This window comes from Lygodium microphyllum, chromosome 12, assembly GCF_053477565.2.
Source record: "Lygodium microphyllum isolate KBCC chromosome 12, Lygodium_microphyllum_v1.1.10, whole genome shotgun sequence".
Classification (NCBI taxonomy): Eukaryota; Viridiplantae; Streptophyta; class Polypodiopsida; order Schizaeales; family Lygodiaceae; genus Lygodium; species Lygodium microphyllum.
In genome coordinates this window covers 17,580,103-17,596,471 of record NC_141146.1, presented here as the reverse complement: position 1 = coordinate 17,596,471, position 16,369 = coordinate 17,580,103, and the positions used below count along the sequence as shown (strand labels likewise).

At 40.3% G+C, this 16,369-nt stretch overlaps 1 protein-coding gene across 1 annotated transcript in view; it reads left to right on the top strand.

The window, feature by feature from the left end:
- Nucleotides 1–1,152: 1,152 nt before the first annotated feature.
- The window catches only part of LOC148027495 (Glycosyl hydrolase family protein), a 63,873-nt gene continuing 48,656 nt past the window's right edge, over nt 1,153–16,369 (top strand). The window contains exon 1 of the mRNA XM_087689218.1: nt 1,153–1,659. Coding sequence (XP_087545344.1) covers nt 1,207–1,659 — 453 coding nt within the window. The 5' untranslated portion in view covers nt 1,153–1,206. The remainder of the gene's footprint in view (nt 1,660–16,369) is intronic.

Here is a 16,369-nt window from a genome sequence, read left to right as displayed (position 1 = left end):
TGAATTTGCTATAGTCGTCTTCTGAGTTGTCACTATCTTCCTCTTCTTTGCAATTATGCTTCTTATCCTTCTTCTTACTTCTTTCTTCCACTACCTTCTCCTTGTCTTTTCTTGTATCTTGCGCCCTCCTAGAAGTCTCCTCTCTACCTAATCTATCCATCTCCTCTTGCATTTTATGCATTTTCTCCTCTTCTTATTGATGTAACACCCATTCTCTATAACGCTGCTCCACCTCTAGTTTTCTTCTTCTTTCCTCTTCCTTTTTCTCTTCCTTCATCTGCATGTTCCTCCAAATTGACTTGAGCATGCCTGACATGCCCTCCAATTGTCTCTCCAATCCGGCTACATTCTCCTCTTGGGCTACTCTCCATTCTTGCCCTCTACTCTTCTTCCTCTCTTCCATTGTTGGGATGGGTACATTCTCTCTATCGTCCTCCATGTGGTCGTTGGTGTTGTCGGTGTGGAAAGCCGCGTTTTGCCTTTGGGTGGTGGTCGTGCTATGGGGAGCTCACGTCTTCAGATGGTGGATGGTGTTGGGGTCGCCGTGTTGGGGCGTCATGCCGGGGTCGATGTGACGTGGGGCGACACAACATGGGTTGTTACGACTTGTTCTCTTCAGGGCACTAGATCTTCTCCCTTGCTTCCGTGAGCACTCCTTCATTGCGAGCAAGAGTTGCTCTGATACCAAGTGTGATGCACCTGCACTCGTTACTCACTCAACACAGCATAGAAAGGTAACATGATATGTGAGAGCAAGGTATACTCTTGTATTATTCAATCAAAAAAACGGTACAACATAGGCACATCCCAGGACTACACCCTCGTGACGCCGTACATAAGAGGGTTCACCACTGAGTACAAGGAATCACACGTAGAGTAGAAACCAAGCAGAGCCTCAGAGTCACTACTACTCCCTGTATAGGTGTTTCCGGTAATTATGCCATGGTATAGCTACAAAGCCCTTACACCCCCTCCCTAACCCCGCAAAAAAACACACACACGCCAAAAAGAAAATAAAAAAGAATAAAAAAGGGGAATGAGCCATGGTTATGTTGGGAATCGGGATGTAACTCTCACCTCAGTGAGAAATGGCTGTAAAAAAGGGAACGGAAAATTCCTAGCCTAGCCTTTTTAAGGGCCCTATAATAATCATCAAGTCACAAGTGCAGCTGATGCTGGCTGCTGGCTGGCTACTGGATCGAGCAGATGGCATCGGTGGTGGTAGCATTGACAATCATAACGATCGCGATGATGCTCCCGTTTTCTGCCACGTCTACGGTTTCTGATCATCATTATCGTCACCGCGTTCATGATCGATGGACGACAACAGGGGCAGAGCTCAGGTATGCGTGCGCAGGAGAGGAGGAGAAGCGCCTGCCATTTTGTGATAGGTCGCTGCCTGCGGAGGTAAGGGCGAGGGACCTGGTGTCTCGACTGAGCCTGGCGGAGAAGATATCGCTGCTCGTGGACGGTGCCGCCAATGTCTCGCGCCTGGGCATCCCCGCTTACGAGTGGTGGTCCGAGGCTCTCCATGGCTTGGCGGACAATGGCCCGGGCGTGCGGTTCGCCCCAGACATCGTCCCCACAGTCACCACTTTCCCTCAAGTTATCCTCTCTGCGGCTTCTTTCAATCGGACACTCTGGCACTTGATCGCACAGGTATCTAACAGACTCAAATGTTACTTAATCCATCGATCCGTCGATCAAATCAATGCCATCGCACTTAATCAATCCATCCATCAATCATTCAGATCGACACACTGTCAATCCATCGATTAATCAACGAAATCATCACACCTGTAATGAACGCCCAGTGCACTTAGCCCTCAACCACAAATGATCCAATTCTGCTTTCCTCCCGCTAAGAATGCATTGGGCAACTCTGCCTGGTTTCACTCGAAGTGTGCTTGAAAGGGCGGCGGGGACGGGGAGCCTTCAGTGTTTCAATCACCTCCAGCCACAGAACTGCGGAAGCTTCTCTAGCTTTCTTCTTATTCCAGCAGCCATCACCATCCAAGGGGAGCACAAAAGTTGATCAAGCTCGTCAAGTTGTTCCAGCGTTCACAATGAAGGCTGTCTTTTCTGCTTGGGTTCAGGATATCGTCTCTCTTGGTTTATCTTGTAGGATAAACACTCTTTCAATCAGCTGCAGCTGCAGATAGCTAAAAGCTATAAAGAAGGCATGTCCTTGCTAGCGGGAAGGATATTTTCAGCCAGCCAGATTTGCAATTTCTCTTTAGTGCAAGCTTACACACCCACTAACTTTGTGGAGTGTGTTTCGTAATAAGGTATGTTTAGGCAGCATGAGAATGAGATATTGACTCCGTTTTTCACGCCAATAAGCTTCTTCTCTTGCTTGGTGAAGGTGATGTCTGTAGAACCCATTTGAAAATAAAAAAAACAAGAAGAAAAAGCATAATGATGTCTAGAAAGATGCAAGGAAGGTTCTCTTGTTTTATGTGGGAGGTGGTCATTGGCTTTTCTGAAAATGAGGTTGAAGCTATCAAGAAGGGGATGCTTGCATCCGTCGTGGCATGCGTATAGGTAATTGCCCAACAAACACAAATGAAGGTCAATTTTGCTTAGATTGCAATGGAGCTTTCCCTTGTGTTACCAACCATTATAAGATTGGACCTTTTGCTTTGTCACCATCCATGACATGAATCAAAGCAAAGAATGATAGAATCGTGCAATCATAGATTATCTATTGAAGAATGTAACTAAAATTGTTCAAAAATGTGAAAGAACAACCTTAGAAAAAGTGTTTTCCTAAGGTTGAGGATCTCAAAGAGAGGTTATTGTGACATATATATTTAGGGGCCTTGAAGACCACTAATTGCATGTTATGTAAAGCTAGCATAACCATATTTGACATGGGATTGGAAGGATATTTGACATGGGATTGGAAGGATTGTGGGCACATTTTATGAAGGGTCAACTTGGAAAGAGGTGGTGGTGATAGGAGAGATGATATCGAGGGGTAGGTGGTTGGCTATGACTAGCATGAGGGTACCCTTGCCTAGTAGGGGCAATGTTTCTTGTGGAGGAGAGATGATTGTAGTAGGTGTGTGAATGAGCAAAGCAATGGAAGTGGAAGAATGCAATTGTTGAAGGCTGGGAAGAATGAACAATGAAAGAGAGAACACAAGAACTAAAAGAATGAATGAATGGGCAATGAAATCCATAACTCAAAGAACATGAGATGTATTTGACAAACTACATAGGTGATGGCAGCATGTGTGATGACCACCGGTAGCTCTAGTCTCCCTCTCGACAAATATATATTTTCTGATACAAAAAGAGTGGATGAGTGAAGTCTATATAGAAAGTAGGACAAGACCCGAGACTAATATGCTAGCCCTAAATGGGCTGTCCAATTGCCCATACAGATGCCAAGTAAAACCTAAGTAATGTGACTAACATATATGAAATGTACACTACTAACACCCTCTCTCAAATCATGGGCGATTGGTATAATAAAATATACAATGATGGAAAGATACAAGCCCTTAGGAACCACCACCATGTCCCATACCAGAGCAATGATTTGCTAGACACCTATAACATCATAGTACACACAACAATGACACTAGAAGCACCATAGATACTCCAACATTGGTCAAATGCTAGATGCACCTTGATAGAACCATTGATGTTGATGTTGATCATACTTAAACCTTGATTGTAGACAGTGGAAATAGTTGAATCTTGATGTTTGTCACAAACAGCCGTTAGAAGCACATCATTATCATGATTCCCCTCCTTCAATCAAACTACTAAAGTGCCTCCCATGTGTGAGGTGACTTGGAGAAAACACCGCTCATTGTTGAATCATGGGCCTAATAAGTCAAATCAGCCCAAGGATTTGAATGGCGAGATAGTGTCAATTCATGTACAAAGTCTCTCTCAGGGTCCATTGCATTGTGTAGATGTATAGTAGGCATTGACATGTCCTACCTCCGCTCTTTGATAATCATCCCTCTTTAGTCTAGGGATACTAAATGTGCCACTCTACTTCTATTGAACAAAGACATCCTTGTTTCATGCCAACAAGTGCAATGGAGAAGAAAAAATATTGCTATAGAGGAGATTAAAGAATGCTAGAACTGGCATGGGCAAAGAGGCGTGCGAGAGCCCCAAAGGAGGTAATTGACTTGTGGATGCTCCACATGCCGAAAAGGTATAGGATGGCCTACTATAGAGGAGATTAAGGAATGCTAGAACTTACATGGGCAAAGAGGTGTGCGCAAGCCCCAAAGGAGGTAATTGACTTGTGGATGCTCCACATGCCGAAAAGGTATAGGATGGCCTACTAGGTATTGTCATGTTGGCAAACTATGTAGCTACTTGGGAAATGGGAGAGTAGGGTGGGGCTAAATACATGGTTGGGATACCCTTGCATATAGGTCCCCATGCATGATTGGGTTGGAGGGATAAATCCCACCATCTGCCATTGGTGCACCTCCGCCTCTTGGATGTGCAAAAGCAAAGGACCTAAAGGGATAGGATGTGCTTATGCTTGAAGATCCCCTCAATATGGTGTGTGGTTGGATGGGTGGAATGCTAAATGGTGATGTGGAAAATGCTGCAGTGCAAGAAAAGGGTGGAATTTGAAATTATGGTGAAGATATGGAGGTAGTGAATGTATTAAATGGATTTTGAGAATTTAATGGTGGAAATTGAAATGTAGATAATGATGGAAATGAAGATGAGACACCAACATTCAAACTAACTATGAGATGCAAAACTCAAAGAAGGAAAGTTGGAAGAAGAAGTACCTATTTTTTTTCTTATATCCATCTGTATGTGTGTTAGCATATTGAAATCGGTCCTCTTTAGGACTTGTGCCATAGTCAATAAACTGGAATCTATCTTCCTCATAACCTATTCCAGAATCTTCCATAGATATAGAAGCAAAAGAAGAAGGGTCAAAGGTAGAAACTTGTGTACCTTGCATCAGAGTGGATGTATTAGGTTGGAAGAATGGAGCATACTTCGGATCTCTTTCTCCAATAGAGGGGCCATCCCTAATGGCGACTCTGATGATCTTGCAATATCTTTAGATCTATGTGCAATGTCTAAAGTGAAAAGGCCATGTTTACCTTCAATGGCTTGTTGGGCTCAATATATGAGAATCAAGTTGCACTTAGACTGTGCAATCTCAAAGGATTTGTAGACTTCATGATGGTCGGAAGTCTATCCACCAGTGTCATGGAACCTTGCTAGGCAAGTTGTGAAGCCTACTCCTACTCAGATCTCGATAGGACATATTGGAGAGTGGAGTGGTGTGGAAGTATTTGAAGTCATCTTCCCTTGATAGATCTTGTTTCTAATGACCAGCTTTCCAATTGAGGGCCTAGGTATCTTTGGAGAGTACCTAGCTTTGATACCGTGTAAAGAAATACTCGTCTATGGATAACAAACACAATCATATGACAAAGCACAGACTAATAAAAGAACTTGGTAGGGTTAAGGTAACTTAGAGTCAATGAACACAGAAGATGAATGAAGAATAATGAATAAATACAATGCTCATACAGTAAACAGACTATGCAAGGTGAATACAAAACCTCGAACTCCCATTTCTCTAGGACCGGGGTAGAGAGTGTGTTGTCCTACATACGGATCCCGAAATGCAGTAGACAGTCTCTGTAAGTGTATGGCAGCAGCAAGCACGGATCTAGAGCATTTGGATCACTGCTGGATGAAGCTGGACAACTTGGAAGAGTAGGCAGCAGACTGAAAACTGTCAATAGGATGTAAGCAACTGCTGCAACAGCAAAACACAGCAGTATAGATGAGATGGCAGGCTGTACAGCAGCAACTGATCAGTAAATGCAGCTGCCTTGATGATGTCAGTAACCAAGCGGCAGCAGTAGGCTGAAAATGCAGGCTGGTCTGTTTTGCAGCAGTCAAAGGCAGCATTATGATGGATGGGAACTGTTGCCAGCTGATGGAGAGTTTGGAATCTGGATCAGGTGCCAGCTAGTGGACAGCAACCTTGAGTTGAGATATCTTCCGGAAGGGTTGTGGACAATAGAGGATAGGCACCAACAATTTGCAAAACAAGGATGGGCTGAGTGGTGGGCAGCCTGTCTATTTATAGACGTGTGGATCCTCCCAAATCAGGGTTTGGCTTATGGGACACAAACACGAGGAACACATCTCTCTTTAATGTAAATTTGGTAATAATTGAGTTTTGGGGTTGTAATAAAGAGCTAGCCAGGTTATAATGCATCTTTTAACTCAACAAAGTGGCGTGGCTGTAGGGATGACCAGCAGAGAGAGGGTGACCACATGGCTGGGTCTACAGGTGTGATTTGTAGATCAGGTGCATATAGACAGTTTTGCAGGCAATAGAGCGACAGGGAGAGGGTTGCAGCTTAGCATTCACACTCCAACAAACAGGTGTACAGTCTTGTAGACAGCTGTGCAGAAAAAGGAAACACATAGTCAGCCAGACCTGCAAACAATCTAGGTCTGTAGAGTTTGACCGGTGCTGAAGTAGTGACCTGCAGACGTGCTTGGTTTGCAGACAGATGTGCACAGCCAAATTTATGGGCAGCGATAGACTTGTGTCTATGGCAGATATGGACATGTCTTGTTAATCAAGCAGGGGCAGTTTTTGGGGTCTAGACACGGATGAAGAAGAGATGGTATGACAGAGCTGGTAGTCAAACACAAGAAGCATGCTGAGGCTGATCATGTGTGTGGAGCTGATGACTCACCTTTGCAAATGCCTCAAATGTTATCTTATTTCCAAGATGCTAGTCAGCCAGATGGTTTAGAGGAGTCAGATTGGTAGCATTTGCTGGAATTTGCAAAAAATTTGTTTGGGGAATAAAAAAATAATCTTCCAGAACTTTGAGAAACAAGATATTATTGATATGTATGTGGACATGAAGAAGATATTGAGATCAGTTTCTTCTTTTCATGAAAGGGGTGTCATCTTGTTGTCCATTGCTAGAATCCTTATGTTGTCATGGATTCGGTAGTGAGGTTGCAGCTGATGTCACCGGGTGGTGATACTTTTTGCAGTTGCTTTCCTTATTTACTTATATAAATATTTTATTTTTCTTTTCTTTAGTTGCTGTTGCTTTTTATCCCCAGAGTTCTCTTGGATTAAGCCGGGAGCTTTGCATGGCCAGAAGAGGCAGCCATTGGGACAAATTGGACTAATGGTTTATCTAAGCCTTGGGACCGATTCCATATTGGATGGGCACTGAAGAAAAGAATACTAGTGGTTTGGGATTGTGTGCTCAGCCACTGGAGATGGTGCAGGACAATGAGCTTGGCCAAGACAGAAGATGCACATGTGAGAATGCTCACAGAATAAAAGTCACCGTAACTGAGCCACATTACACTTTTTGATGTGGTTGCAATGATAAAAGTTGCTCAGAATAACTTGAGGAATGCAAGGGTCACCATCCCTAAAATTTAGGGAGTTACTATTTTTGGACCCCAGAATTTGTTCGCGTCATTATCTTCTTCGTTTTTGCACGAGGATTAATTCTCTCGTCTGCACTGAGGTCAAATTTTGCACCGATCATGGAGAATTTTAGACCGGAAGGTTTAAACGAGAAAATTGTTACATGTATGCCATGTGGCACAAATTCCCAAAAGAGAGAGAGAGAGAGAGAGAGAGAGAGAGCATTAAAAAAAAACGTAATAGGCATGAGGGGTAGATCTAAGAATGAAGTTTTGAGGAGCTGAGGGTAGATTGCTGCAAGTATATCAGCTATGGAGAGTACTTCTTCGTCTCTGACTCATGTACGGAGGTAGAGCTTGCTCCCTTCGGTCAACTCTCTCTCTATTCTTAGAGGAAATGCTCTGCATGATGGGCTGATTCCATCGAATGTACAATTCTGTGTTTTCTTTGCACTTCTGCTGAGGCAAGAGCCTCACTGTCCAGGTTTAGGAGCAGCTGATTGCTTCTCCAATGTAGGAACTAAAGAAAGTGATGATCACTCCACACATGAACAATGTTTTCATATCTGATTTAGTGCTATTTGTGGGTTTGTTTTACTGCTGGAATGATGCCAAGGTCAAAGGGTTTGTAGTCCAATTGGTATGGAACAGATGTGGAATGGAATAAGGTTGAGAATAAGTCAAAAAACAGGTGAAAAACAGTAAATACAGAGTTCTGTAGATTGCAATTCTGCACTTGAATTATTGAGTTATGGTCATAGAAAGTGTTTTCCTACTTGGGATGTTGTTCTGGACATGCTGGACAGTAAAAACAGTAAATACAGAGTTTTGCAAATTGCAATTCTCACTTGAATTATTGAGTTATGGTCACAGAAAGTGTTTTCCTACTTGGGATGTTGTTCAGGATATGGTGTACTGTCCTTACGCAGCTGAAATTTGCTCAGAAAAGATGAAAGCCAACTGTTCATAGGTTTTGTACTTTGGAACATTTCATTTTTTTTGTAACTTTCCATCTTTTAATTGATAAAGAAATACAGAAAGGGGCGCCGGACTTCGGGGCCAATCTGGTGTTGAGTGAGGGAGTGAGGTCTCTGTTTGTGTATGTATGTGAAAAGACCAGGTACAAATTGAAGGGACTACCGCTTTATGTGAGGCATAGACCGGTTTCAACTGACTTTCAACAATTACTTGAGCAAGAATGTCCCATTTGGGCGGAGGTTGAAGGCTGCCCAAGTGTATGTTGGTTGCTCTTGATAGATGCCATGGCTGCAATTGGAAAGGATTTAGTCCCCCCCAAGTGTTTGTGCAACAAATAGGAATGGGACACATCAAGGAAGCACCCTAACTGGTTATATATTAAATTCCACATGCATCTATCCCTTAAGGTTTCAGCTGAAATGGGGAGCATTTGCAAGTCATTGCTTCTCTTGTGGTAAATTGGGTCATTTTATGGCAGAATCTCACAAGGAGGTCCACACTGATTTGAATGGTGAATCTAGCATTTGCATGATGGTTCTAGCTTGGATTTAAATATGGATGCTCTGCCTATTGAGGGAAACATGGAAAAAGGAAAACAACTAATTTTGCCATTACTTGTTTTTGAATGTGGTTGGGAAGGGGTGGTGTCTCAATTGCTGCCTCTCATCCCAACCCTCAATTCTCCACCCTCAGATCTGCCCCAAATAGCCTAGAATGGGAGAAAATGAGGCCAACACGGAAGTACACTTGCATGCAGCCTGAAATTGACACAAACTTAACATTTGACAAATTTTCATTTTTCGTAAGGGGCTCTACATGCAAAAATGAGTTGCCTAGCCCCTTGGCCCTATCTTCATTTTTAATAACATTTAATGTTGTGTAGTCTCAATTTTATATTTCTAACCTCTTTGAACTTGAAAGTGTTGAAACTTTCCACAAACCTTAGTCTAGGATATCAAATAATTTAAAACTGTAACCCCCATGACACCAAAATTCATTTTCAAGTGGAAATTCAACATCTTTGACCAAGATTTGTCCTAGATACCTCACTAGCACTTGTCCACAACAACTTTTGCCAATGTTCCCCACTGCAAACGCTAGGATTATCCGTCACTATGGCACGCTTAATCTTACATGTACACAACTTAAGTGTTGCAAATTAAGTATCCAAAGAACATTAAGTTAAAAATTCATGTCCTCATGGCATACCAACTCTCATGTGCCATTCCACTCCATAGCCTCGGATTTTTATTTCATGGCTATACGCCAATGATCATGGTATAATGCCTCTCCAATAGATGTGGGTTTCCTTCTTACCATGGTATGGTTATCAACCCGTAAATTAGTATGTAGGAACTCCCGTGTATATGCCTGATTACAATGAGAATATCATGGCCCTTTCTGCCACTCCCACTCCTCAAGATGCCCTCTATGCCTGTATCAGAAAGGTTTTGATGAACTCATCAAGGAGGAGGCCAATACACTCCCCTACTCATCTTTGGATTAGTCACTAGTTGGGAATCTAGTATTGCTGCTATCTCCTTCTCAAGAGCCTCAAATTGTGATGACTCCACTTGAATTGATTATGGTGACCATGTGTCGCCTAGATCTCCAAGCATGGGGTGCTTCTCACTTCCCTGTGCGCTTGGAAGCTCTACAAACTGCAGATCTTTATTGGTGTAAATGTTGTGAGACTTTGGATCTTAGATGCGATATCCCATTAACTAGGAATTGTAGCCCATGACACTTGTCAAGTAGCCTTGGAATCCATCTAAACCTGCTCTTTTCTTGGGATGTGGATATATATACCATACCCAAAGACCCTAAAATAAGATGCATTAGGCTTAGAGCCAAAGTATGCCTCAAAAGGTGTCATGTTGGCAATTGTTGATGTGGGTGACCTGTTAAGGATATGGACAACGGTTGCTATAGTCTCTATCCAAAGAACTTTGGGGCTTTAGCACGGTCCTTGCCATCTCCACCACGGTCCTGTTCTTGTGCTCCATTCTAGGACGAGGTATTGATATTGACAAATCCGTGATGGATCCCTCGTTCGCATAGAAGCGAGCTACTTTGTTAGAGGTGAATTCCCTGCCTTTATTAGCTCTAAATTTATTAGCTTCCTCCTAGATTGACTTTCCTCAAAGATAAGCCACTCTCAAAAGTTTGAGAAGGCTTGTGACTTTGGTTGCAAAAAAAAGGACCAAGCCATCCTATTGTAATTATCTACAATAAGCATGATATACTTTCTCCCCTTAAGGGATTCTTGACACATTGATTTGCAAAAGTCGATGAAGACAAGCTCCAAGGGGGCCTTTATCCTTTGAGAAGTCTTGTTAGGAATAGAATCTTGCTATTGTTTGCCTTTGATGGAGTATACACAAGGGGTTTGGCTCACTCCAACCTCTGGTAAGCACAAACCATTTGTTCATAAGTTGCCTTACAAAGGTATTTGTGGTTGAAGTGGTCGAATCAAGCATGCCAAATCTTAGGCCGTGCTCTTAAGCATGTAGGCATCAAGCTCCTCTTGTCCATGGCATACCACTTTCCTTGTTTGGCCATCTAGAATCCAAAAGAACATCAAACTCCACTATTAGTCCTAGTCCACAAATCCCTCTCACAGAGAGCAAATGAGTGCCAAGTTTGGGGACGCATAGGGCCTCCAATGTAAAGGCATCGCCTTGCCCATCATGGATGATCTGAATTTCTCCTACACCACAAACTAGGATGGAAGAGTTGTCACCAATATAGACTTGACCTTGTATCTAATGTGACTGGTGAATGCCTTGTTTGGAGGGAGTCGTGGTGGGAAGTGCCACTATGCGTGATCCATTCATGAGCATGTGGAACGGTCAACATTGCATCGTGTGACAAAGGTGTCTCCAATACCTCAAGGTGGAGAAACATTGATGATGTAGGAGTAGGAGCCACTTTAGGAGGCTTAGAACCTTGTTTGACTTCTCCATCTTGCCTTTCCTTCTTGTCCTTTTTGGGGCCGTGCTTCTCTAATGACTTGTCTTGCCACATTTGTGGTAGGTGGAGCCCTTCTCCTTCTTGGATTTGTCGTCCTTTTTCTTCTCCTTACCCTTTTACTTACCCTTTGTCTTTTGACTTGTTAAAGCCTTCGAATTTCTTCTACTTATCCTTTGCCTTTTGACTTGTTAAAGCCTTTAGTAGAAACTGGAGATTAAGTTAGTCTTTGTGATCCAATACCATGGGAACTAGTTCCTCTGACTTAATTGTATCAACTTGCCGTGAAGTGGTCAATAGAAATTAATGTAATATGTGGGTAGTTGTGATAGAAGAGTTATAGCCATATCCTTTGAGGAGATCACTTCCCCCAATGAGGATCTCCATTGCAAATTGTTGGAGTTTGTTTATGTGATCACTGATCCTTCATTGATGCAAAATTGTTCGGATCCAAGATCTGCATTTGCATCTTCAAAGACACCCTCTTCATAGGTGTCATCCTGTTGTATAGCTGGTTCAAGTGCAGTCATATCTGTTGTGCACTGTCACAAGGACATGAAAATTTATTGCTTTGCTTAGCATTCGATTAAAAGTTAATCAAATGTGCTAATGTGACTTGCACATGCGAGGTGCAAGTCAATTATTTCATAGTGTGGGATCCATGCATAGTCACTAGAACGTTTTGTCTTGCTTCGTGTTTCGAGGTTTCAAGGTTTTGTTTCATTTGCTGCCTTGAGGTTTCAAGGTTTTGAAATATTATTTAGAATAGTTAAAATCATTATATGTTAGTAATAGTAGAGGAAGAAATATAGTATTATTAGGTGAAGAAAACATATCCATAAAATGAAAATGTTCATTCCACCTAGGTCCCAAAGGCAAAAGACAAAAGCCTAAAATTAGAACATCCATTTCACCTACTGATTTAGAAATTAGTATTCATGACTCATAAATCAAAATGTAGAGGCTATAATATATATATAATACATAATGTAAAGTGAAAGTAGAAATTGATATTCATGAGTGAAAACCTTGCGAGGGGGTATTTTCATTTGAGGTGAGAGACCCAAGGTAGAGGGGAAGGCGGAGTGTATGGAAGAGGTGGACAATGAAGAGAAGGAAGAGATGAGTTGGAGATGGAGGAGGATGAGGTGGACTAGAAAGAGGTGGAGGAGAAGGTGACAGGGTGTGCAAGGAGAACATAGAAAAAATGTGGGTTATAATAAAAAAACAGACCGCATTTTCTTTTGATAAAATAAAGCTTTAAAAACTATTTCATTTCATGACCTTGTTTTGCGAAACGAAACAAAGTATGAAAAGATGGAGGAGGTGATTATGCACATAAGGAGGCTGGAAAAATTGCTAATTGTAAAAGAAAAACAACCCCCATGTTTTTGTTTCACAACCATGTTTCGCGAAACGAAACGAAATGTTTTGTGTGTTTCAAGGTTTTGTGTTTCGCTAGGATAGAACCCATTTTTTGGTTACTATGGATCCAAGACCCAAAGATATCAGTTGGTGCCAAAGGCAAAATTCGTAATAAGGTACGCTTGACAAGTACTAGGTGGTAACCAATGTCAAATTTGGGCCTAGAACAATTAATCAGCCACTAATGTCAGTGGTGGTAACATTAGAGGCTAGACATTAATTAAATAATTAATGCCAGTCTGAAGGTCAATAATTGCTCAAGGATACTTGGAAGGCAAATTGACATACCTAATTTAATTATTAATTGGTGGAATTATTTTTTTGGACACTAGAATAATTATTAAATTAATTTTTAGAATTAATATTTGGACTATTAATTTAATAAGCTGGATAATGTTGATAAATGGGATTAGAAGGCTGCCACTTGGCAAATGTTAAAGATGAATATGGATTTCTTGCCTTGAAAAGTAAGCTATATTTACAAAATTTTGGGGAGCCTAAAGGAATAGATAATGATGAAAAATGGGATTAGAAGGCTGCCACTTGGCAAATGTTAAAGATGAATATGGATTTCTTGCCTTGAAAAGCAAGCTACATTTACAAAATTTTGGGGGAGCCTGAAGGAATACCAAGATGATCATCCAAACTCTTTGAGCCATTGGAGTCTCCATCAAGATTTGCATGACTTGTAGATGTGTTATTACCATGTGACACTTTCTTTTTTCCTTTTTCATTGTGTGCAACACTAGTAGATGCATTTGGAGATGTGGGCCTACTCCTTAGTCTCCCAGAACAAGGACTGACTATAGATCTACTACTAGATAGTGTCTTTAGTCCATTAAGAGTCCATGATTTCTACTTTTCTGTCTGCAGATGACTATCATGATCATTAATATTATTCAATGCATCTCCACTTAATGCATACCAACTACTCATCTCATGAAAGACAACATTCTTACTTACTTGAAACTCACCGTTATCAAGGTTATAATAATGACATTTTTTCTACATAGTAGAGTGTCCAATGAAAATATATTTTTCAACCTTTAGGTCCAACTTCTTCCTTAACTCATTAGGCACATAGACATATGCAACACAACCAAACACTTTCAAGTGGAATACATCAAGTTTCTTTTCTATAAAACATCCTTTAGGAGTCGTGTCATGAACTACAGTTGTGGGGGATTTGTTCATAATATAGATAGTAGTACGAACAAACTTAAACAAAAAATGGTGGTAGTAAGTATTTTGGTTCATTCATTGATGATTACTTTAGAAAACTCTAGGCATATTTTATAAAAGAAAAGAGACATGTTTGAGTACTTCAAAACTTTTAAGGCTGTCGTTAAAACAAAAATATGCTTGAAAGTTAAGTACTTGAGATTAGATGAAGGGGAGCAATACCTCTCTAATAAGTTTGAGTGCTTTTTTGAGATCTCATGAAATAAAGCAACAATTTACATACAAGTATACATCATAGCAAAGAGATACATTTTGGGTAGTCCTAAATATCTGCGTGCACAATATCAAGTATATTCGTGCTTATATCTCTATCATGCAAAAACGGTTGCCTTGTGTGCTTTCCAAACTGATATACTTCACAAACTTTGTGTAATTTTGCAACCTTGAATGTAGGTAAAGATGTAATCAACCCTATGGAATAGATTAATTTCAGCCTTTGTAGATTTGCATATCCAATACATTTGCACCATATTTCAATGTCTATAACCACACCTTTGCCTTTGGCATACATAGCAACATTCATAGCAAGAATCTCAGTATCCAAAGTAAACATGTGGCCAACTCTACTTCCTTTTGCAAAGTCAACTTGTAATTATTATTAAATTCTTCAATAAAATAACCGTTTATGCTTATATCTCTATCATGCAAAAACAGTTGCCTTGTCTGTTTCCCAAATCGACATGCTTCAGAGACTTTGTGTAATTTTGTAATCTTGAATGTAGGTAAAGATGTAATCAACCCTATGGAATATATTAATTTCAGCCTTTGTAGATTTGTATATCCAATATATTTGCACCATATTTCAATGTCTACAACCATACCTTTGCCTTTAGCATACATAGCAACATTTATAGTAAGGATCCCAGTATCCAAAGTAAACATGCAGTCAACTCTACTTCCTCTTGCAAAATTGACTTGCAATTATTGTTGAAGCCTTCAATAAAATAACTGTTTACATTAAATCTAACCTACATCGCTTGCTCCATTTGTCTAATAGATACCAAATTCTTTGTGATGGATGATACATGTAAAACATCCGAGAGATACTTTGTCTTAACATCGTGCAAGGAAAATGAAACTTTTCCAATATGTGAGATTGGATGATATGAATTGTCACCTGTCTTTACATAACTTCGACTTTGTAAATCTTGCATCTCTCCAAACCATTCAATATAGTTGGTCATATGATCAGATGCACTAGAGTCAACATAGAATACATCATCACATATCCCATTTCGTGTAATAGTATTCATCATATGTTGTATTACAAACAAATCCTAAAATTTACCATGATTTTGTCTTGAAGACAATGCATAATTTCCTTGCTACAACTTGCCACTGTGAACATCATCCTTCTTATCAAAACAATGGGCTACAATATGATATGTTTTTTCACAATAATGATAGATAATACCGAAATTATTAGAACCTCTGTTTTGTCATCCATCTCTTTCTCTAGCTTTCCTTGCTCTAGGATTACCATAGCCTCTCAAAATCTACATATTACTAAATTGTTGATTTAACCTGTTTTGCTAATTACCACCACCACAATCCATACCATGGCCTCTTATAGTAGATCTACTACATCTCCTTCCTAAACTTGAGTAAACAGCTTGGGTGTATTCACCATTTCTTTTAGATGACTCACCTTGCATGTTGATCTCTACAATGATAGAGAGACCAACTTGTCAAAATCTAGAAACGGCTTTCGTACATATATAGAAATAATAAAGGATTTCCAAGTCTTCTCATTATTAAGGCTACCCAAAGTAGATGAAACCAAATCATCATCATGAAGTATTGCGTTAATAGCTGCTAAGGAATTTGCAATACTTCTCACTTTGAAAACATATATATTTATAGACATCTTTCCTTTCTTCAAAGTATTTAACTCTTGCTTGAGTTGAGTCTTTGTACCTTTGTATTTACTAAAAACATATTCTTGAAGATTATCCAAGTTGTATGTGAAGTTTTTGCATTTTTGATATAACCTACCATACTATTATCAATGACTATAGACAACCAACACATTATCTTTTTGTCTTTTGCATTCCATTCTTTTCACGCCTTTAATTATTTTGCAGTCATAGAACTACTCAACTCTAGTTTCTTTTCTTCACCTAAAACAAATTCAAAGAGGTATTTTCCAATAAGAAAGTTTGTTACACGGAACTTTCATGATGTGCTCAATAATAAATCGGGTAGCCTTTTTTACCAACTGCTCAATAATACATAGAATTTGCAACGTGTTTATAGATAAACCTTGTGTTTGCTTCTTGATAAACACCTCGTAACTTACAGAATGGGAAAGCTTCTTATTGATTGC